The sequence below is a fragment of the Molossus molossus genome, unplaced genomic scaffold (assembly GCF_014108415.1).
Source record: "Molossus molossus isolate mMolMol1 unplaced genomic scaffold, mMolMol1.p scaffold_m16_p_18, whole genome shotgun sequence".
Taxonomy (NCBI): domain Eukaryota; kingdom Metazoa; phylum Chordata; class Mammalia; order Chiroptera; family Molossidae; genus Molossus; species Molossus molossus.
In genome coordinates this window covers 27861113-27884546 of record NW_023425353.1, presented here as the reverse complement: position 1 = coordinate 27884546, position 23434 = coordinate 27861113, and the positions used below count along the sequence as shown (strand labels likewise).

The window sequence follows — 23434 nt, the reverse complement described above, 5'->3', positions numbered from 1 at the left end:
GTCTCGCAAAACTTAAAATTACTGTTTTTCAGGTACCTCGACTCCCCCCCCCCCCCCCCCCCCGCAAAAACAAGCAAGCACACACGCACACACGCACGCACGCGAGCGCGCCACATCTTCACCGCAACCATGGACTATTGCTATGAAAAGTTGGAGAGTCTCTTCCTGTCTCTGCACTGTCGCAGCCCGGTTAGCTCCCAGGAAGCAGCGCCGCCTCTGGGAAGCCATCAGCCCCATGCAGACACATGCAAGTGGAGTGAAGGCAAGGACGGGGTGGGGGTGGGGGGCATATCTCATTATGCCGTCCCCTCTCTGGGTGAGGGGTTGCCAGGGAGTCAGGGGCAGGTCATACACATTTCTCAGATTTCCATGCCCCGGCTGGAGGAGCGGGCCATTTTGCCTTGGCTTGGAAATCAGATGCTCAACCCTGTGTGCCTGAGAAAGGCCCAGGCTTACCCCATTTCTCCACTGAACATTAATGTGCTTGGTACCAGAGAAGAGGTATGAAGACCATCAGTCTTCAAACTTTGGGCAATAACTTGCTGTGGGACAAGTCCTTGGCAAAGCACTACAACATCAGAGGTGAAGGACAAGCAGATAAACAGAAAAGGAAGGAGTGAATGCTGGGTCTGGGGTGACATCTAGGAGTAAGAGGTCTGCTCAATTATAGAGGATGGGGAGGAACAGTTGCAAGGTCCTGCAAGAGATCTTTACATTGGAGTTTAATAAGCCAAAAAGGGAAGAAAAGGTATTCCAGGCCAAGGGAATAGCATGCACAGAGACCTGGAGACATGGTGTCTTCAGGAAACTGCTGATAGTTTGAGTATTGCTGGAGATGAGAGGCAGGAGAGGTCAGAAGGGATAAAACCATGAAAGATCTTGTGAGTCAGGAGATGGAGAAGCCACTGGGAATGGTGGGATTGGATTGAGAGCATCAGCAAATGCAGAAACTGAATTGGCAAACTCAGAATGTTGGAAGTGGGAGGTACTGGGATGTGAGGAAGAGGGGCCAGATTTGGGGGTTGATCATATGGGGAACATGGAAAGAACAATCAAAGATGATGCTCAGGCTGGTAATTGGGGGTGGCCTGGTACGTGGAGGTGCCTTTCACCGAGGACCAGATTAGGTGGGGACAGGGACATGGAGACAAGTTTAGTCTTAGTTGGTTGAGTTTGAGATCCTTGTAAGCCATCGAAGTGGAGATGCTTGAGGAGCAACTGTATGCCAAAAGTTGGAGATAATTCCAAGTCATAAATATTGGTATGCTTGTCCTTAGCATATAGAGGGCTACAGAAACATAAGATTGAAAGAGACTGATTTAAAAAAAGAAGAGAGTCCTGGCCTGCATCATTCAGTTGGTTGGAGCATCGTCCCACACACCAGAAGGTCGTGAGTGCAATTTTCGGTCAGGGCATATACCTAGGTTGCAGGTTCAATCTCCAGTTTGGGCACATATGGAAGGCAACTGATCGATGTGTCTCTTTCCTCTCTCTCTCTCTCTCTCTCTCTCTCTCTCTCTCTCTCTCCCCCTCTCCCCTCGCCCCCGCACTTCATCTCTAAAAAAAAATCAATTTTAAAAAGGCAGCAGCAGCCCAGCCAGTGTAGTTTAGTGGTTGAGCATTGACCCATGCACCAAGGTGTCGCTAGTTCAATTCCCAGTCAGGGCACATTCCCAGGTTGTGGGCCTGATCCCCAGTGGGGGGCATGCAGGAGGCGGCCAATTGATGTTCTCTCTCATCAGTGTTTATCTATCTCTCTCTCTCCTTTCCTCTCTCTAAAATCAATAAAGAAAAAATATATTTAAAAAAATAAAAAAGCAGCAGCAGAAGAAGAGAGCCTGGAGGTAACCTTGGAAGGCACCAACTTTTAAAGGGTGGGTAGGAAGAGAGGGGTCCAAAAACAAGTGGCCAGAGAAGTAGGATGAAACTTAGGGAGAGATTTAAATCAGAGCTGAGGTAAAAAGAATTAAAAATTTAAAAAGTTGAATTGTTTCCAGACACCTGAAGGGCTGTCCCAGAAAAAAAAAAAGGAACAAATATGTTTTCTGCAGCATCAGTGGAGAGGACTAGGACCAAAAGGTAGAAATTCCAGAGAAACGAATTCTGAGTCAATATAAGGAAGTCTTTTCTAGGTGGCAGAATTAGGCATCCCATTGGACACTGGGAACAAATGGGAACTAAGACACAGTCCTTGTCAAACTCACAGGCTGTTTGGAAGGAAAGACTCAGAATGCATCTTTGTCTAGAAAAATATGGGGCTAAGCACTGGGGCTGTGGGGATCCAAAGGCAAGAGGGAGGGGTTGGGAAGTCTTCGGGATGATAATGTCTGAGCTGAGTCTGGAAGGATCAGTACGAAATAATCAAGTGAAGCAGGGAGGAGAGAAGAGCATTCCTATGGGAGGAAACAGCATGGTTTTTTTGGAAAGTAGAGAGGGGGAACTGAAGAACCACAGTCAGATACAATTTGGGTATAAATACAAGGTGAGTCAAAAGGCACAAAAGGAGGAGGAATTAGAGAGGTTGGTAGGGCTGGTTGAACAGGTGGGGCCAGGTTAAAAAGACTGAACTTTATTCTGGAAGCTCGTTGGGTAGTTGGGGAAGGGTTTTAGGCAGAGGAGTTTGGGGTTTTAGAAGAAAACTGATGGTGACAATGTTTTTAATAATAATGTTATATCTTCTAAATTTTAGAACACTCTCATATCTATTATGCATTTGATCTTCATAACAGCTTCAGGAGATATCTAGAGCAGAGTTCATATCATTTTAGGCACAAAAGAATTGAAACTCAGCAGAAATCAGCGGTAGCCTGGGGTAATGGCCAAGAGCAGAGCTCTAGGGCCACGCAAACCAGAGTTCATGTCCTCGCTCTGCTGCCTATCAACTGTGTGACCTTGGGCCTCTCTGAACCTTAGTGGCCTTGTCTGTAAAATGAGTATAATCTTAGAGCCAACTGTTAGGTCTGTGCATTTGTCATTCACTCATTCACCAAATATTTACCAAACTCCCACTTGGCATTGTGGAAGTGCTGGGGCTTGAGAGGTGAGGGAGCAAAAGAGATGAGGTCCTGGTTCACAATCTATTGAAAAAACAAACATTAAACAAGTAATAAAACCAGGGGTTTCAAACACAAAGGTCTGCTTGAACCAGACACATTAATGAAAGAACTGAGCTACATGTGAGACAATAGGGAATGGCAAGCTAGAGAAGGGCGTGCCTTAGCCTAAAGTAACTCAAATTGGAAAATTTTAAAGAATGTCAAGTAAAACAGGACGCCAAACCTCATTAAGCATGAGGGCTGCCAGTTTGCAACCCTTCATTTACATACTTGTTATAAGTGATCTGAAGGGGAAGTATGGGTTGTTATGCGAAGATAACCTGAGGATATAAGAGAACCTGGGAGCTGAAGAGAGAACATTTGGTCTGAGATTTGGAGAATGAGGAGGAGTGAGGAGGGCACGGAGGGGAGAGGGAGCACTGGTGGCAGAGGGAGCAGCATGTGCAAAACCTTTAAGAAGGATGGAACTGGGATCATTCGGAGAGGTCAAGGCCTCTGGTACATAGTAAGGAAAGCTGGGCAAATTATGAGGCAGGAAAGGTTGGCAGAGGAGGGTCATGGGACTTTATTTTGGAAAATCATGGGAAGGTTTCAAAATGGGTGAAGGGTGAGTACATAAACTATGAACAAAGCAACTCCCAAATGGACTGATTCTAAACATCTCCACCACTCAGTAAGATTGGCACCACCCCCAGTTTACACATGGAGAAAATTGAGACACAGAGAGGATAAGGGATTTGCCCAAGATCATGTTGCCAGTAAGTGGCAGGGCTGAGAACCAGACTGCACCCCTCACCCTCTTAAAAAAAGAACCAGACTGCAGCCTTCTGGCCTCAAAGCCTCTGCTCTTAACAGTGCTATGCTGCGTTGGATGACAGAATATATAAGAATGGCATTTTTAAAAGATCACTGATTGCCAATTAGTAGTACTGGTGTGGGTGGAGTAAGAGTGGAATTTGAAATGATTAAGTAAGAGAAAGATCATAAATCCCTTAGCATAGTGCTTGCTGTCGGGAGTACCCAGTCACATCAGATGTAATTATCGTCATCATTATAGGAAGGCAATGATAAAGCTGGGCCTGGAACCCACGTGCCCAGGTGCCCACCCTGGTGCTAAAGCGTTTTTCCTTCCTGACTTCTTTAGTCCTCTTCCTGAAAGGAACTCACTTTTTAACGCTCTTCCCCCAAGGGCTCTACCAGTCTACGTCCTCGACTGATGATGAAAATGCCAGCAGGGATCCTGTCTTCAACCCTGAACTGGTCATTGCCCACTGCTTCAAGCAGTTCAAGCAGAAGGACTTCCACCTGCCTCAAAGCCGCCGGCGGATCATCATCTCGCCTCAAAAGGATGATCCAACCCCTGTCAATCCAACATTGCAGCCCCAGGCTCTCCCACAACTCATCCCCAACTTCAAAGCCCTGGAAGCCGGGGACATCCAAGAGCCACCAGAAGATTCGAGAACCTGGCTGAGCCGGAGGTTGAAGTTTCGGCAGGAACTGGAGTCAATTGGCAACATAGACAGGTGGCTGCGGAACAAGTCCAGCCACACGCCTTCTGAGGCCAAGGTCTTACACATGCTCCGCAAGGAGCATGAGGACCAGTTGATGGTCCACCTGACCACTACCAGAGCCACCAGTGTGAGTAGCCCCATTTGCCAGATGAGGGTGTTAAAGGCAGGACGGGGATCATTCACCCCATTTCACAGAGCAGCAAACAGAAGTCCTTTAGGAGTTCTATAGCTATCTATTGCTGGATAACAAATATCCCAAAATGACTTAGAGCAGCAAGTGCTTATTGTCTCACTGTTTCTGCGAGTCAGGAGTTTGGGAAGAGCTTCGCTCAGTGGCTCTCACTCAGAGTCTTTTTACCTCAAGACATCTGAAAGCTTGACTTGGGTGGGAGGATCTGCTTCCAAGCGGTTCACTCACATGGCTGTTGGCAGGACCCCTCAGCTCCTAGCCACGTGGACCTCTCCATAGCGCTGCTTGAATGTCCTCACCACATGGCAGCCAGCTTCCCCTAGAGTGAATGGTCCAAGAGAGAACAGGAAGGAGGCTGCAGTGCCTTCTCTAACCCGTTTCAGGAGGTCTCGGTTTCAGAAGCTTCACACTATTACCTCCACTATATTCTATTTGTCAGAAAAAAGTCGCTAAGTATCGCCTACACTGAGGGGAGGGGAGTTAGTCTCGAGCTTAGAGGGAAGGAGAGTTGACGAATTTGTGGCTATATCTTAAAACCACCCTAGAAGGGAGAATGACTAGAGTTTGCTACAGGCCATGAATAAATGTAGGTCCCCACCCTCCAGGAGCACAGAGGGGCTGTAAGCTAGGGACCAGGAAGGTCCTTTGTAAACTGTTAAGTGCTGCATCAGGGTAGGGGAGTGTTATTTCTAAACTGGAGGAGGAGTAGGATTTGGACAGGTAGAGAAAGAAGAAATGGTATTTTAGGCAGAAGTCCCAGCTGGAGCCAAGGTTAGGAGGTGGGAGGAGTGAGGACCCCTATGTGGCTCCAGGCAGGGGCATGTATTTTGGTGCACGGAGAGTCCAGTGAGATTATAGTACTGACTGGTCTGATAAGAGACATGTGGATAAGAATGAAATTTTAGTTTTCATATTGTTCAAGCCTCTTGTTTCTGATGGGAAATGGAGGCCAAGCAAAGCAAAGCCTCCCAGGAGTTTTGTGGCAGAATGCAGTTGTCCTGTGGTTGCCTGAATCCAGTGTTCTATGCACTTCACCTTGCTGTTTGTTCAGAGCTGCTCAGCCTCTCTCTCCCATTTCTAACTCTGGGGTCATGTTCTATCGGTCTGACTCCCCTGAACTCTCCCTTCTGCCCCATTCACTTGCCTCTTTCAGAAGAAAAACCTCCGACCCATTCACCAACCAGTGCCCCAGCTCCAACTGCCCAAGCCCTCTGCCTTGTTGGCCTTATACACTTACCTGCGCAGCCACAAGATCAAGATCCTGGAGCTATTTAACAAGATAGACTGTAGCAAGAACCACAGGATCTCCAGGGAGAAGTTCATTATGGCTCTGAAGATGGTAAGTAGGCTGGCCTGAGTGGGGAGAGTACCCATGCCATCAGCCAGGTCCTGGTCCAATTTAAAAAAAGACTCAGGCCCAGCTGGTGTGGCTCAGTGGATTGAGCATTGTCTCATGGACTGAGAGGTCCCGGTTCAATTCCCAGTCAGGGCATTTGCCTGAGCTTTGGGCTCGATCCTCAGTAGGGGACGTGCAGGAGGCAGCCAATTGATGTTTCTGACTCACATTGTTTCTATTTCTCTCTAAAAAAAAAACAAAAAACAAAATAAAACCCACAATAAAAACATATTTAAAAAAGAAAAGGAGACTCAGGGAACTCAAACTATCAGTCTTATCGCTTGTAAAGTAAGGCAGGAAAATGTGACTTGACTTGTGTCCACATCAGACCCCTAAAACCTCCCCTGCACTGGTCTGACCTTGAAAGTCTGAATGGAAAGTATGCAGACCTGACCTCATAACCAGCCAGCTGCCCATCAGACCTCAGAACTGAGCACTGTGATTGCTGGGCCTTCAGTCCTGCCTCTAGAACCTTCTAGAGCTTCTCCTTCTCCAACTGTCACTGGCATATAAATCACATAGAGGTTTTATGAAAATGCAGTTTCTGACTCAATATCTCTGTGCAGGTCCCAGTGATGGCCATGATACTGGTCCATGGACAGTGCTTTCATTGGCTATTCAAAATGTAAATTAGCCCGGCGGGTGTTACTCAGCGGTTAGAACGCCGGCCTGCGGTCCAGAGAGACCTGGGTTCGGTTCCCGCTAAGAGCACATACCTCGGTTGCAGTTTGTCCCCGGCCCTGGTTGGGTCGTGCAGGTGGCAGCCACTCGATGTGTCCCTTTCATGTCGATGTTTCTCTCTCTCTCTCTCTCTCCCTCCCATTCTACCTGAACAAAAAATGGAAAAATGTCCTCAGGTGAGGATAAAAAAAAAAAGTAAATTAGCCCAGCAGGTGTGGTTCAGTGGTTGAGCATCAACCCATGCACCAAGAGGTCACCAGTTTGATTCCTGGTCAGGGCACATGCCCAGGTTGTGGGCCTGATGATCCCCAGTGGGGGGCATGTAGGAGGTGGCCAGTTGATGTTCTCTTTCTCATCGATGTTTCTCTCTCTCTCTCCCTCTCTCTTCCTCTCTCTCTAAAAATCAATAAAGAAAACAAAAACAAACAAAAATTTTTAAAAAACAAAATGTAAATTAAATATAAATAAATACAATAAACAATCCAGTTTCTTAGTCACACCAGCCACATTTTGAGTTCTCAGTAGTCACCTGTGGTAAGGACAGTTCCTCCATTGGATCCCACAGATTGAGAATGTTTTCATCATTATAGAATATTCTGTTGGTCTTGCATGGGTCTGCAAACTATTGCCCGCCCGGGAATCAAACCCAGACTGCTTCCTGTTTTTGTCAATGAAGTTCTATTGGAACACAGCCATATTCATTCATCTATGGATTGTCAGGGCTGCTTTCAATATGTTTTTATTGATTTCAGAGAGAGGAAGGGAGAGAGAGATAGAAACATCGGTATGAGAGAGATACATTGATTGGCTGCCTCCTGCATGCCCCCTATGGGGGATCGGCCCCAAAACCCGGGCATGTGCCGTGACCGGGAATTGAACCAGGACCTCTCAGTCAATGGGACAACACTCAATCCACTAAGCCTCACCTGCTGGGCTAAAACATATTTTTTTAAAAATGTTTTTTTTAATCCTCACCCGAGGATATTTTTTCATTTATTTTCAGACAGAGTGGGAGGGAGAGAGAGAGAGAGAAACATTGATGTGAGAGAGATACATTGACTGGTTGCCTCCCGCATGACCCTGACCAGGGCTGGGGACAAAACTTCAACCAAGGCACTTGCCCTTGACCAGAATTGAACCTGCAACTCTTTGGTCTGAGGACCGATGCTCTGACTGTTGAGCCAAACTGGCCAGGACTAAAAACATATTTTTAAAAAAGTAAATAAATACACCCAAATTAAAATAATCATAATCATAATCATAATCATAATCGCCCTGGCCAGTTTGGCTCAGCAGTTGTGTGTCGGCCTGTGGACCAGAAAGTCCTGGGTTCGGTTCCTGCGAGGGGCACATACCACGGGGAAAAAAAAGAAGAATTCTAGGAAGCTGACTCTTTTTATGTTTTTTTTTTAATTTATTTTTTTGCATTTATCTTCAGATAGAGCAGGAGAGAGAGAGAGGGAGGAAGAGAAGGAGAGAAACATCCACGCGGGAGAGACACATTGAATGGTTGCCACCCACACCCCCCAACCCCCAATCTGGGCCAGGGACAAACTATAACCAAGGTATTGTAACCGAGGTACATGCCCTTAGCGGGAACCGAACACAGGACTCTCTGGTCCAAAGGCTGACGCTCTTTAACTGCTGAGCCAAACCGGCCAGGGCCTTTTTATGGTTTTAAATCACCGGTTTTCACATCATCACTTTATGTCATGTATTTACCTGAACAACATTTCAAAGCATTAAAAACAACAAAAAGATAACCAAGAAGATAAAACATTAAATCCTTTCATACCTGGAGAGTTCTGATCTTCTTTAAAGAAAGCTCAATAACAATGACTGCTATCTAAAGGAGCTATAGAACAAACTCCTATTTCCTTTAAAGCTTTTCTTCTTGAATATTTGATATAGCTGGCAAGCATTATACTCCTCCAAAGTTGCTCAGTCCTTAAAAGAATAACATGTATTTCTGATCCTATTTTCCTTCAGTTAAGGGAGACTATGTGTCCCTCATAGGCAAGGATGATAGACATATGAAATCCTTCTTCAAATCCATCATGGGAAAGCTGGCATTGCAATTGATATGCAGTAAGGTGGGAGCCCAGAGTACGAAGTAACAGTCTCTGATGATGCTATATCTGGACTGGGTTTTGAAGGAGGAATAGGAGTTTTTCAGGTACTGAAAAGGAAACATCTGAGTAATGGCGGAGGGTAAGAAAGTGCAGGGTGTCTTTGGAGCCAGGAAAGGGCTCTGAGCTCCTGTGGCAAGGACCTTGAATGTGAGCTGGGAATGGCTGTGGATAAAACCAGACTGAAAGATTGGGCCAGGCTGACAAGGCCTTGGCTATCCTGGTAGGAAGTTTGAATTGGAGCCTGTCCACTTTGGGGCTTCTCTTCTCTCTTCAGGTTAGAGTCCCTTTGGGAAACCAGGAGATAGAGGATATTGTGATCTATCTCAGTTCTCTGGGGAAGCACAACAGCATCACCATTGATAGCCTGGTCAACACCTACAAGCAGTGGTCTTTGGCCCAGCAGAGAAGCATGCTGCCAACCTCAAGGGATTGTACGTATCTACCTCCACCCCAGTCTTGGAGCAAGTATGGTAGAGGCTGTCTTGGCTTATTTCCTGAGTGTATTCTCCAGCTTTGGCTTATTGTCCATAGGACAAGCCTCTGGAATTTTCAGACCCAGAGATCAACTAGGAAGAAGATATTTTCTGGAGTACCAGGTTACCTTGCCCATTAAAAGCTAGATGAGGCCCAGCCCTTATCCTTAAAGGATGATCCTCAAAGGGTGGTTTCAGCCTGCCAAAGCCCACTTGATTAGCTGAGAACCCAAATGCCAAGCCTTTCTATTTGTACGTGGGTCCAAGGCCTTCTGACTGCTAATCTGCACCTTATTAATAAAAAGTTAACTAAAATTCAGAAACCAGAATTAGCACATGTTTAGAGTTTGCTGGAAAGTCTACTTTGGTATTCTACTGTCAGCAGTATTAATAGGCTGCTGTGATCAGTTGCACAGTTCAAGTTCCACTTGCCAAGCCACGTGCTTCTGGAAACACATCTATCCAGACAAAGCACAGAGGCAACTTAGAAATATACTTGGCATAGCTCTGGATATGAATTTACAACACAAGGTGCATTGTTATTCTTTATAGTTTATTTGTTGTAAAAAAAAACACACAACAACAACATTGAACAACTACAGATAATATTAAAGCCCTCCTTTAACCACCACCCACCATTCCAGAGACCTCCCCAAATATAAACACACCTTTCTTTTTCTAAATGAAGCAAATCTTGCTTTGCCCCTACTTGCTGAGTTGGTAGGGATTTAATTTCAGGCATATTTGGGGGGGAGGAGCTCCTTGTCCTCCCTAAGATTATGTAAGAACCCTAGGTGGGGGTAGTGGAAGTGGTGCTTTACCTAGGTAAAGATTTGGGGCAGGGCCTCTGGAGTTCCCAGTCACTGAGCTGGGTGCTCCGCCCTCACTGATTGGTTCTTTTGGGGTCAGCAGGCAGCTCCTTCAGAGCATCCATTCCTCAGTCCTCCAGAACTTCACTCACAGGGCCGCATGCAGATTTATGACCTCTAGTTTCAACAAGCCACTCCCAGGCAGGGTCTCTGTTCTCTCAGGGTCCTAGTAGTAATCTCCTGCACCCTTCCTGTCCAGCATATCCTCAGGGTCACCTTGACTTGGGCATGCTTTCCAACCCTTGCCCTTTTGGCCTTTTCATTATAAATCACCAAAGCTAATTGTTATTCATGTAGTTGGCTGCAAGTCATTGAATGAATGACCACAGCGTGCGATGCATATCTGCAGCAAAGGTATTTGGGGGTCTATTATTCCCCAATAAATAGACTTGAAGCCAAGCAACAGATATTTGTTTAAATGGTGCTGTCACACCTGTCATAGCTGAGTTCTTTTTCCCTGGAGAGCCGCAGTAAGTAGGGTAATCAGACTTCAGAGTCTCTTGCCTTACCTAAAGGGGCACCATTGTCAAGAGTCTGGGTGCCTGACTCACAAGAGATAAGCCTTTAGGGGCATCCTCTGTAGGATGGGTAGCTTAACCCATAGCATTAGCTCAATTTATCCATCACATCCTCAGATGTCAGGGCTGCTGTTCATGCTTTTCAAGGAGGAAGCTGAAGCCCAGAGAGGTTGGCCCTCCTGTCCACTGTTTCAAAACCAGAAGGTGGCAGAGCCTGGGTTTCACTTCAACCAGAGACAATGCAGGCCCGAACCAGGCCAGAGACAATGGGATGCTGTCATTCACTTGGATCTCTTTTGAGCACCTACTATGTGCCAGATGCTTCTAGGAACTGGGAATACAGCAGTGAAAAAGCCAACACCCCTGCCTTCCATGACTTTTCATGGAAAAGGTTAACCACGAGGGGGATTATCAGCTGACGTTAGATCCTACAGGGTCTTGCAGACCAGGGAGAGGATTCTGGGTTTTAGACTAAGTACTGTAGGAAGCCAGGAGAGAGTTCTAAGCAGGGGAATAAAGTGATGTGGTTTATATCTTTTTTAAAATATGTTTTTAAAAATTGAGTTTTAGAAAGAGGGGAAGAGAGAGATAGAAACACTGATGTGAGAGAGATACATCGATTGTCTGCCTCCTGCATGCTCCCTACTGGGGATTAAGCCCCCAACCTGGGCGTGTGCCCTAACCAGGAATCAAACTGGGACCGCTTGGTCCATGGGACAGTGTTCAATCCACTGAGCCAGACCGGTTGGGCTGGTTTATATATTTTAAAGGTCCTGTTTGCTGTTTGGTGAAAACAGAATGCTAGAGGATGAGAACAGTCACAGGAAGGCTAAGGCCGTGGTGCAGGTGAGGGAGGAGGCACCTTGTACCAGGGAGGCCGTAGTGGAGATGGAAAGAAGGGACACCTTCAAGGTGCATCTCAGATGGCACTGACTGGACACATGGGATATGAGCAGAGGGATGGCCTAGTGCTTGCTTGGTGACATTTGTTAACTGCTTGACAGATTCCATGGCTGGACACGCTCTCAGTCCCTCCTTCCTTTGTCTCTTCTTTCCAACCCCAGATTATAGGTCTTCCATGAACAGAGTTTTCCCACAGAGTCTGTCCAAGACGCAGGTGAATTTAGCCCCACAGCCTCCCAAGATAGACCTGCTGACTGTGCCTGAGGTTGACACCCAGATGGAGGCAAGGCCCTTGACCCTGGAAGAGATGGAGGACGTTGGCAAGCAGTACCGCGAGAAGAAACGGCAGAGCAAGGTACTCCCACCAAAGGGGGAGGGCACAGGGCAAATCCACTGCACCTGTACCACCTTCTAGCTGGGGGAACTCTTGGGAGCAGGTGCTTTACGTCTCTGAGCCCTCATCTGTTCTCTCATCTGGATAATAAGAACAATACCTATCTCACAAGGTTTCAGTGAAGATGAAATGAAATAATGTTTCTGAATGTATCAGGTTTCCCTCCTCCCATTCTTTAATTATGACTTTGCATCCTGAGAGCAGGGCTTCGTCTTCATCACAGTGGGAACCCAAGAGCCTGGCATGGGGCATGGCACTGAGTAGGCACTCCAGAAATACATGACCAGTAATGGAAGGAAGAATTAATTGCTTGAATTAATTCATCCATTAAGTATTTATCGAGAGCTTGTGATGTACCAGGAACTCTTCTAAGTACTGCAGACAGCAAAACAGTGCCCACCCCCAAGAAGTTGCCGGTCTAGAGAGTCTAGCCAGGGATGCAGACAATATTAATATAATACTACATATAGGTACATATTTTAATGTCATATATAATAAAATGTTAGGTATTGGTAAGTGCTATACCAAGTAAGATCTGCTTCAGTTACATAACAAGAAAACCTAAAATGTTAGAGCAGTGAGTGGCAAACTTTCCCAGTCAAGGGCCAGATAATAAATGTTTTAGGCTTTTTGGGCCCTTTTGTCTCTGTAGCAACTAGTTGGCTCTGCCATTGGAGCACAAGAGCAGCCACAGACAACAGCTAAACAAATGAGTGCAGCTGTGTTTCAATAAAACTTTATTTATAAAAACAGGTGGCAGGCCAGATTTGGCTTATACACTGTACTTTACTGATTCTGGCTTTAGAGGTTTTAAAAAGATAGAATTTTCTTTCCTTGTATTTAAATAAATAAGAAGAACAAATGTGGTTACACACTGCCCAGGCCTCTTCTCCCTCACTCTGCCATCCTTAACGCATGGTTTCCTCCTCAAAGTCATAGATGGCTGCACCTAATGTAAATTCTCATGCAGCCAAATACTCGAATGTAATGTTTCCATAGGACACATGTGGGGCATTTACACTGTACCTTACTGTATATATTATACAATCATGTATATATTATACATCTGTATACAGGGCTGTGCACACAGAACCACATGCGCTGACCATTCAAGTGCTCTGTAAAGGTAACCTTGACTGCCTTGGCCAGTTAGGCTCAGTGATTAGAGAGTATCGGCCCGTGGACCAGAGAGTCCCGAGTTCAGTTCCCGCTAAGGGCACGTACCTCGGGTGCAGTTTGTCTCCGGCTCTGGTTGAGGTTGTGTGGGTGGCAACTACTCGATGTGTCTCTCTCACATCGATGTTTCTCTCTCTCTCTTGCTTCCTCTCTCCCTCCTGCTCTATTTGAAGATAAATGCAAAAATGTCCTCGGGTGAGGATTAAAAAAAAGGTAACCTTGACCATGTGTGATATTTCTCCTGAGCCACTGACTTCAAAACCTGAATTTGGGCCCCACTGTGCATTCTTTGCCATTGCCCCTCATGGGGACCTTGTGGAGAACAGTAGGTTGTCAGCCTTCAAACCAGGAGGAAAGAGGCAAGGTGAAGGAAAGTGTGTGCGAATTGCTGTTCTCTTTGCAGCTCGACATCCCCTCCATCCAGTACACGGAGAAGTGTCGCCTGGTGCGCAGTGGGAATAAGCATTTTGATGACCATTGCCTCCCATCCACCATCCGTGGGGAGATGAACGAGGTCATCGACATGTTCCGCAGGAACACCTTTCTGGTCTACCTGCAGTGCCAGAAGCTCTGTGAGTACCATGGCCTCCCGCTGACAGAGGACATCCTTATAAAAGGTAAGGAGTTTTGGTGGCTGGCCCCAGAAAAATGCCTCATATGTCCAAATGAGGTTTGTCCTTCCCCAGCTGACATGCACCCAGCCAAGCTGCTGTAGCTTGTGGTGGGAACATTGGGAAGAAGGAGAGGGAGGAGGGAAAAAATAATCAAGCCTATTTTGCTGTTTAGATGGGAGTTTTAGGATCCTCTTCAGTGGTTCTCAACCTTCCTAATGCCTCAACCCTTTAATACAGTTCCTCATGTTGTGGTGACCCCCAACCATAAAATTATTTTCATTGCTACTTCATAACTGTAATTTTGCTACTGTTTTGTCTTAGGTGACCCCTGTGAAAGGGTCGTTCGACCCCCAAAGGGGTCACGACCCACAGGTTGAGAACCGCTGCTCTAGATCCTAAGTTCCACAGGCCTGGAGGTCTGGGTTTCCCAACTGCGCTTGTAAGCTGGCATTCTAAAGCAGGAGCTCCAAGGACAGGAGTTCTAGGCAAGGGAGCCCTGCAGTTGAGCATAAAGAAACAATCCCAATTCCAAAGAGGGAGATTTTAAAGAAATGACAACTGCTATGCTGTATTAGGCATTTCCAAAACTGCTTCCCTAGGCCAGCCCTGTTTTTTGGTTCTTCTGCAACACTGAGGTAGGAATGCACCAGGAATCGGGTTCTGCTGAGGTCCTTTGCTCTCTGCTCACACAGCAGGACTCAGTGCTGAGGTTTCCACAGTGGTTCCACTCTCTGCTTGGGGGAAGAATTGTGTTTACATCCAAAAGACTTGAACCCCCCACATCACTGGGTAGAATGTGTGCTTCTGAGAGATGGGGGCAGGAAGTGCCCCCATATTTCCCTGATGACCACAGAGCATTGCTGGCATCCCAAATTGATGAATTTATAAATTTAATGGGCAGATTTCTCTCTGTTCTTAAAAAACATGAATAGCAAGCTGCACTAGGGCAGAGGTTTCCCCATAAACTTCACAGAAGCTGTGGCCATACTGGAAAATTAGTTTTTCTGAGAAAGGGCACACAGAGAATGGTGTGGCTTACCCCAAAACAGGAGTTAACAGTCATGCCCTGGCCAGATAGTTCAGTTGGTTAGAGCATTGTTCCCATTTGCCAAAGTTGTGGGTTTGATCCTCGGTCAGGGCAGGTCAATGTCTCTCCCTCTCATTAAAATCAATAAATTATTTTTTTAAAAGAGAATGAAAATGATGCTACAAAAAAGAGTTAACAGTCACAATTGATTATTTTCCTCTTCTCCCAAGTGGGAGGCAAACAAGTGCTAGATGTATAAGACCTAGGGTCTTGTATTAGTTTGCTAGAACTGCCATAACAAAATGCCTCAGACTGGGTGGCTTAAACAACAGAAAATTTATTTTCTCACATTTCCAGAGGCCAGAAGTCCAATATCAAGGTCCCAGCAGGATTAGTTTCCTCTGAGGCCTCAATCCTGTGCTCAGATGGCTGCCTCCTCACATGGTCTTTTCTCTGTGCACACCCCCTCTGTGTCTCTCTGAGTGTCCAAATTTCCTCTTATAAGGACTAGTCAGATTGGATTTGGATCCACCCTAACAGCCTCATTTTAGCTTCATCACTTCTTGAAAGGCCCTACCTCCAAATACAAATTCTGAGGTTGTAGGAGTTAGGGCTTAACATCTGAATTGGAAGTGGGGGACACAGTTCAGTCCATAACAGGTCTATCCAGGAGGATATGACCAAGGCCCTTCAGGGATAAACCAACCTAAGTGGTCATTGTCACCTGCACATGCTGCACATCCTTGCTCGGTGGCCACTTGCTGCCTACCTGGGCTGGGAGGACAGAGACAAGAGATCCTGCAGCTCTGGCACTGACTTTTCACCAAATTATCCTTCCTTCCTTCTCCCTCCTTCCTACTGTCTTCCCTGATCTTTACATCCCCTCATTTAAGCGAGTGGTGGAGGTGCAGCTATCTTCTGAAATGTAGGCAGGCTTGCCACGTACCCTCGACCACTATTGTGGGTCAGGTCTTTCTTCCGGTTGTGGATTCTTTGTCCCTGCCAGAACATCAGCAACTCCTGGTTGTCTCCACTGCTGGCTTTTGCCAGTTCCTGGATCTGTGAGTTTCCCCTGTGGCCAGGATCTCACATTCATGGGCACACAGGAGCGTCCATGGGTGGGCTTCCTTTTGCCTCTGATTGGCCTAGATAGAAAGGACTCTATTCTATCTGTGACTAGAGTCCCTGTGGCCTGTGGTGGGAACACTGGGAGGAAGGAAGGCGAGGAGGGGAAGAACAGCTCAGCCTGTTTTGCTGTTAGATGGGATTTCTAGAATACCCGAGGTGCACAAGTTCCACTGTCCTGGCCACTATCTGTTGGCTGTCTTTATGACAGAGGCCTGCTCTGCCACAGACAAAGAAGCACAGGCATCACGACTTCCAAGTCTGTTTTCTAGACTAGAACTTGGTGAGCTCAGACTCCAGTTCTCAAGTTCATGAGCCAGAATTCTGGAACATTGAGGCATTTCCCCTCTCCCCAGTGAATATAGTTCATTATTTCTCTCTTCCCATTTTATAGATAATACTTGCTCACTTAAATTTTTCTGAAAACATAAAAGTAAAAAGCCCTCTCCAGCCTGAGTTGACCACCATTAATATGTTAATAACTGTCCTTTCACAAACCTATTTTTCTTTTCCAGTTATACAAAATTATGTATGTAAATCATTCTCAAAAATCATGTATACAGCCCTGGCCGGTTTGGCTCAGCGGTTAGAGCGTCGGCCTGCGGTCCTGAGAGACCCGGGTTCAGTTCCCGCTGAGGGTGCGTACCTCGGTTGCAGTTTGTCCCCGGCCCTGGTTGGTCGTGCGGGTGGCAGCCACTCGATGTGTTCCTTTCACGTCGATGTTTCTCTCTCTCTCTCTGTTCCTCTCTCTCACTCCCACTCTACCTGAACAAAATATGGAAAAATGTCCTCGGGTGAGGATAAAAAAAAAAAATTATTAAAAAAAAAAATCATGTATAAATATATATTTTTTAAATTATTACTATTTTTTTATTGATTTTAGATAGAGAGGAAGGGAGAGGGAGAGAGAGATAGAAACATCCATGAGCAAGAACATCGATTGGCCACCTCCGACATACCCCCTACTGAGGATTTGGCCCACAGCCTGGGCATGTGCCCTGACTGGGAATCAAACCAGTGACCTCCTGGTGCATGGGTCGATGCTCAACCACTGAGCACACCGGCTAGGCTATATATATGTATATATTTTTTAACATATTTTGTAAAATTCTACATACTTTTTAAATTGTTGATGCTACAGATCCCCTTCCCTCTTCTCCTTTCTCACCTGCACAATCCCTGCCCTGCCCACAAATAACCCACATTAATAACCAGGTGTGTAACCTTCCACCAGTTTTTCTAGATATGAGCTTTTCAGGTGTTACCATTATGATTATTATCATTGATTTTAGAGTCAGAGAGGAAGGGAAGGAGAGAGAGAGAGAGAGAGAGAGAGAGAGAGAGAGAGAGAGAGAGAGAGAGAAACATTGATTTGTTGTTCCACTTATTTATGCATTCATTGGTTGCTTCTTATATGTGCCCTGACCAGAGATCAAACCCACAATCTTGTCATATCAGGATATGCTCTAAGTAACTGAGCTATCAAGCCAGGGCCCCAGGCATTACCATGTTAGGACAAGCACTGCTCCATAGTCGCAGAAAGATGGAGACCCTGGCCCAGAGATTTTTATGTACTGCACTTAGAAAAGTCTCTCAAGGTTATCTGTGAGACTAATTCTAGGCGAGGAGAAAACTGCCATCAACTAGGTCAAAGTTAACCTAGTGAAGTCTCAGGTATATCCTCCACACCTCCTCCTGGGACTCCTGACCAGGATACCCCCTGCAGAGTGGAGTGTGGGACCTCATGTTCCATCCTAATTGCACCCTAGCCCTGGGACCACTGCTAACCTGGTTATAAACAAGCTCCCTTGTCTCTAGTCCGGTTAGCAGTATTCTACCAACTCCATTTCCTGATATTGCACTACAATCATAGGCATGCCTTGGAGATATTGCTTGTTGAGTTCCAGACCACCATAATTGGAAGCAAGTATCCCAATAAATCAAGTTGTAATCTTTTTACTGGTAGAGGGTTTTGATTTCCACTTGTAAAAAAAAGTACCATCTGGCCCTGGCCGGTTTTGCTCAGTGGTTAGAGTGTCGGCTCACAGACCAGAGAGATCTGGGTTCGATTCCCACTAAGGGCCTGTACCTCAGTTGCAGTTTGTCCCCTGCCCTGGTTGGGGTTGTGTGGGTGGCAACCGCTTGATGTATCTCTCTCACATCGATGTTTCTCTCTCTCTCTTCCTCCCTCTCTCCCCCCTGCTCTATCTGAAATGCAAAAATGTCCTTGGGTGAGGATTAAAAATAAAAAAAATGGGCTGATTCCGAAGACTCTGTCACAGGGGTGTTCGGAATCAGATGCCAGCCGGCTAATAAACGGCTCGTATTTGGACATCAAAAAAAAAAAAAAAGTACCATCTGTAATAAAATGAAGTGCAATAAAACAAAGTATGCCATGTCATGGTTGGGGGAAGCTGGGGAAGGGTCTAAGGGACCCTTTGCACTTTTTTTTGCAACTTATTTTCAATCTACAATCATGTTTCTCTCTCTTCCCCCTCTCTCCCTCCTGCTCTATCTGAAGATAAATGCAAAAATGTCCTCCGGTGAGGACAAACAACTAAAAGCACACAAATATTTCAAAAAAAGAAAAAGAAAATCTTTTTAAACAAAAATGTGACTTTATTACTATTTTTTAAAGCCCTCCTCTGCCCTCTGCCCTAAAGCCTGGGATGGGAGGAGGCGTGTCTTGGGCTGACCATGTTTCTGTTGCTGTTCACAGCCCTGCTGTACCCGGGGGACAAGATCATTTTCCAGAAAAACAAGGTGCGCCCAATCCGGCAGCCAGGAGGCTACTACTCGGACTTTGTCTTCAGCCCAACTCCAGCCCAGCTCAGGTCCCTGGGCTTCAAAGGGCCTGAGGATAAGAAGACTGACAAGCTGAGTATCAGATCCCTTACCCCTTTCCCTTTGCCTCCTGCCCTGCTGCTGTTTTTCAGCTCCAGAAGCTGGGGTGCTGACAGGCTTGATGGTCAGTCCCAGTGTCACCCCTGGCACGTGGCTGAGGTCCTTAGCCACCTTGCCTCACTCCTACACAGCTACCCTCCTGACCACATGCTACATGATTTCAAGTTCTCTGGAAAAGATTAAAAAGAGAGCCTTCTTAGAGAATCGGAAGGCCCCTTCACCAGTTATGAACCCAGTGTCAAGGGCGCTGCAGAACCCAGGGGGCAGCCCCTTCCCCTGTCCCCACCTTCTCTGGCAAGAAGAGGGCTTGCAGCTCCTGGGGGGAGGAGAGAACTCTGCACTGGGTACTATCTCCGATTCTCAGGTCAATGAGTCCTCTCTAAGAAAATGTCTTTCTTGATCCTCTGGGAGCATGCCCATGCCTTTCTTCCCTCTCAGGCTTGCTTCCCTCTCCTAAACTCTAAGGGTCACATGAGACTCGCAACCAGGGAAGCAATGGTTATTTGGTAGTTCTTCCCGGGCTAATGCCCTGAACCTGTCTCTAAGGCCCCCTTTTCTCTGACTTTCTAGTGTTTCACTATCCCAGCTTTAATAAACTCTCAAACAATTTTAAAAATGTCTTTCTTTGGAAGGAGGTGAAACATGGGTAGGTGATGAGCTAGCATCCATGGGTGACTCAGGTTGGAGAACAAGCACATCCCGCAGAGGAATGGGACCAGCATGGGAGGAGCAGGCAGCTGACTGGATACCATGAGGAGGGACAGATGACTGGATATCATGAGGACCTGCCCATATTCTAGATCCCTGTTAGCTGCCTCCTGGGGTGGTATGGCCAGCAGGGCTTGGATGGAATGCAGCAGAGCTGAGTGGAGATCAGATAAGCTGTGGATCAAATGGACAAGTTACTTTACTTCGCGTGTAAAATGAACATAACAGTTCCTACCATATACAATGAGGACAGGAGAAGAAACTCGTGTAAACTTCTTAGCGTGGTGTTTGGCAGATAGTTGATACTTAAGCAATAATTATTGTTGTCAGGATGTTTTCAAATGCAGAAGTGGCCTTTGCCTGCAGGTGGGGCCTGCAACTCTGGGAAGAACTGAGCATAAGCCAGGCAGGTAGTAGCCTAGAGAGCCCTTTCTGATCCCTTAGTGACTGCCTTCCAGCCCCTGGATGGCTGGCACTAATTCCTGAACCACGAACCTAGGAAGTGGGTGGGAACCTGAGAAAGGGACTCTTGTCCATGCTTAAGTGGTCCACAGGTATAAAAGATAAAGAGAAGTCACCTAGGGCAGGGATGGACATTGGTTTCATGTTGCTACTTAGACTGTGTTGTGTAAGATTCAAAGGCAAAGACAGGCTTTCTGGGAAATAGTGTTGTGGTTGATTAGCAATGTCTGCCATGCCCAAGGTTTGGAGAATTAGTTTTTACCCTCCTTATCTCCAAGGCTGGATTCAGCCTTGGCAAGGGAAGTGGAAGCCAGGGGCCAAGAAATAATTCAGATTATTAAGCATCTCTCATAACTAACCACGGGACCCAACATCATTCAGATTATTATTACAATCAGATGTGTGAAGATTGTAATAACTTTCATAACTAATCTTCATTCTGGGAAATTAGACTCTGAAAGGGGAAGTAACTTGGCCAAAGTCACCCAGCCAGCCAGGTTATGAGCCCACGTCCAGCTAACCCAAGCCCACTATATGTTCCACTGAAGCATTTGAGGACAAAGCCAGAAAAAAATTCTCTTTTCAAAGCTCTGGTTTGGACTCAGAGATGGGCCCATCCCTGAGGCCCCCAACCTACTCTCTGAGATCCCATCATCCTGGATTTCCCCTCTCCTGACAAGATACCTCTCTCACTTATCCACTAGAAAACGGCAAAAGAAAATACACTTTAAGGAGTTTGAAGAATTCACCAGGTCTGTACCAATCATCTAACTCTGGTAGGGGGATAGGTGGGAGGAGGTCTAGCCTCAATTTGTGGAGGTGCCTGGGACTCTGCATGTTCCATGATGCTCTTAGCACAACATCTGAGGTTCACTGTCCAGGAGCTGAGTGGCAGGAAAACAATTAAGAGTGCCGGGTAGACTTTGCTCTGGGTGCTTTCCATGTGTTAACTCATTTAAATCCTCTCAACATTATGAAGTTATTCTTAACATACCCAAGTTACAAAGAGGAAACTGAGCTACAGAAAAGTTAATTTCTTATTGAAGTCATACATTTGGCCCTGCCTGGTTTGGCTCAGTAGTTAGAACATCGGCCCACAGACCAAAGGGTTGCAGGTTCGATTCCAGTAAAGGGCATGTACCTGGGTTGCAGGTTCGATCCCCTGCTCCAGTCAGGGTTATGCAGGAGGCAACCAATCGATGTGTCTCTCTCACATCAATGTTTCTCTCTCTCTCCTTCCTTCCCTCCCTTCCATTCTTTTTAAAAAATTCAATGGAAAAATATCCTCCGGACCGCAGGCCGACGCTCTAACCGCTGAGCCAAACTGGCCAGGGCGAAAAATATCCTCAAGTGAGGATTGTTTTTAAATATTTTTTCTTTTAATTGATTTTTAGAAAGAGAGGAAGAAAGAAATAGAAACATTGATGAGAGAGAACATTGATTGGCCGCCTCCTGCATGCCCCCTACTGGGGACTAGGTCCAAAACCCTGGCATGTGCCCTGACCAGGAATCAAACCGGCGACCTCTTAGTGCCTGAGTCGACACTCAGCCACTGAGCCACACTGGCCTGTCTCGGGTGAGGATTTAAAAAATAAATAAAAAATAAAGTCACACGTCTGTTAAAGTGGTGGAGCAGGGATTCAGTCCAGCTAACATCACATTAAAATGCTTCTAGAGAATAGAAGTGTACCCTTAAGAGTTTGGGTTTTAGAGGCAGCAGATTGGGAGTCAAGCCTGCGCTATGCTAGGGGTCACTGTGTAGCCTTGGGGAAATGATTTATCCTCTGAAGGCTTCCAGATCCTCACTGGTAAGGCAGACAGGGTAACAGAACCTAACACATGGAACTGTAGTGAAGACAGATATAGAAGCACTTAGCACAATGCTACACCTCCTCTATGGTCACAGTTGGTTTGCTCTGCTGAGGAGCCCCAGCCCTGGCCAGTCCACCATGACAACCTTCCCTGTGTCTTCTCATTTTCCAGGAAGCTGAAGGTGAAGAGGCCTGATGGTCCACAGAAAACTCACCCCAATTTCTTCTGGCCGGGTCACCTCCTGGACAAGCTGCAGCTCTACCTGCCCACTGTGACTGTGGACCGGAGCCTGGCAATATTCAGTTGTGTCCAACAGCTGCCTCATGTTTACTCAGCCACTTACCACTCCAACCACTGGTGGCCCATTAGGAACAGGAACTATATGACCTGTGCCTATTACGATGGCCCCAAGGTCTACTACATTAACTAGAGTAGCCAGGAGATGTCAGACCCAGCCACCCTGGGGCTGGGGACTAGTGCAGCTAGCAGCCCAGAGCCATAAACACCGGGGGTGTCAAAGAGTCAGACAAAGGAAATAATTTCAATGGGATGGCCTGGGGCTAGCTGTCTCTAGAGCAAAGTGTCCAGGGTCTCAGAGGCAGATGTGTCCAGGGAAAGATGTGCAGTTTTTGAGTGTTTCCCTGCCCTTCTGAAATAATAAACCAGGTTGGAGTTTTTCTCATGTCAACTTTGATTCAGCTGATGTAATTTCTTGCTCTGAAGCTGTGGCCAGCGGGGTGTTTGGAAAAGTTGGGGTCCTGAGCCTGAGGTAATACAGCAGGCACATTTCCAGGGATGTTGACAGATGCCTTTCTGGTACCTCCAGCCTCTCATCCTGGGATCTCAGTGCCCATAGGGAAGCAGCAGGCAGTGTGGGGAGCCCTGTGCCCTCCTCTGAGAAACACCGTGTCTCTCATCCCCCCCAAACCAAGCCATTGGATTACTACTTCCAAATCTCTTGGGTCTTTTGCAATTGGAGGCATGTTTTCTGGTGCATGAGCTCTTTGTCTGATTAACCCATCTGATCCTGTCAAGACGTTTTCCTTCATGACACACACCATATGGCCAGCTATTAACGCAGTGCTCCCATGCTCTTCGTCCCATATGACTTCCCAAAGACCACAGGATATGAGGTGTGGTGCAGTCACAACACAACGGGGTTTTAGTCTCAACTCCTTTGCCAGCTGTGTGACCTGGGACAAGATATTTGACTTCACATTTCTGGGTCTCCTCAAACTCCCCCTCTCTTCATAGTTAAACCTCATGAAGGAGTTGTCAGCACTCACTCTCCTCTCTTCTCACTTCTCATTCAGTTAAGAACACATCCAATTTAGCTTCTGTCTCCCTCTGGCGCCTGGAATTACTCCTATCAAGATCACTAATGAGCCCTGCTCGTGTGGTTCAGTGGATTGAGCAACACCCCATGGACTGAGAGGTCCTGGTTCGATTCCTTGGTCAGGGCACATGCCCAGGTTGTGGGCGC

The 23434-nt window shown here is 46.5% G+C and overlaps 1 protein-coding gene across 1 annotated transcript; it reads left to right on the top strand.

Annotated features, from left to right (window-relative positions):
- The first annotated feature begins 129 nt into the window (after positions 1–129).
- EFCAB12 (EF-hand calcium binding domain 12) lies at positions 130–22381 on the top strand. Its single transcript, XM_036267462.1, has 10 exons — positions 130–170; positions 4238–4694; positions 5911–6096; positions 9241–9401; positions 11898–12084; positions 13703–13916; positions 18785–18946; positions 19002–19068; positions 20844–20891; positions 22123–22381. The coding sequence occupies exons 1-10, from the start codon at positions 130–132 to the stop codon at positions 22379–22381; spliced, it is 1782 nt and encodes a 593-aa protein (XP_036123355.1).
- Positions 22382–23434: the final 1053 nt, after the last annotated feature.

Coding starts and splice junctions, on each gene's coding strand:
- EFCAB12 (XM_036267462.1), top strand. CDS start 130: ATGGACTATTGCTATGAAAAGTTGGAGAGTCTCTTCCTGTC. Junction 6,097..9,240: donor TCATTATGGCTCTGAAGATG/GTAAGTAGGCTG, acceptor TTCTCTCTTCAG/GTTAGAGTCCCTTTGGGAAA. Junction 12,085..13,702: donor AGAAGAAACGGCAGAGCAAG/GTACTCCCACCA, acceptor TTCTCTTTGCAG/CTCGACATCCCCTCCATCCA.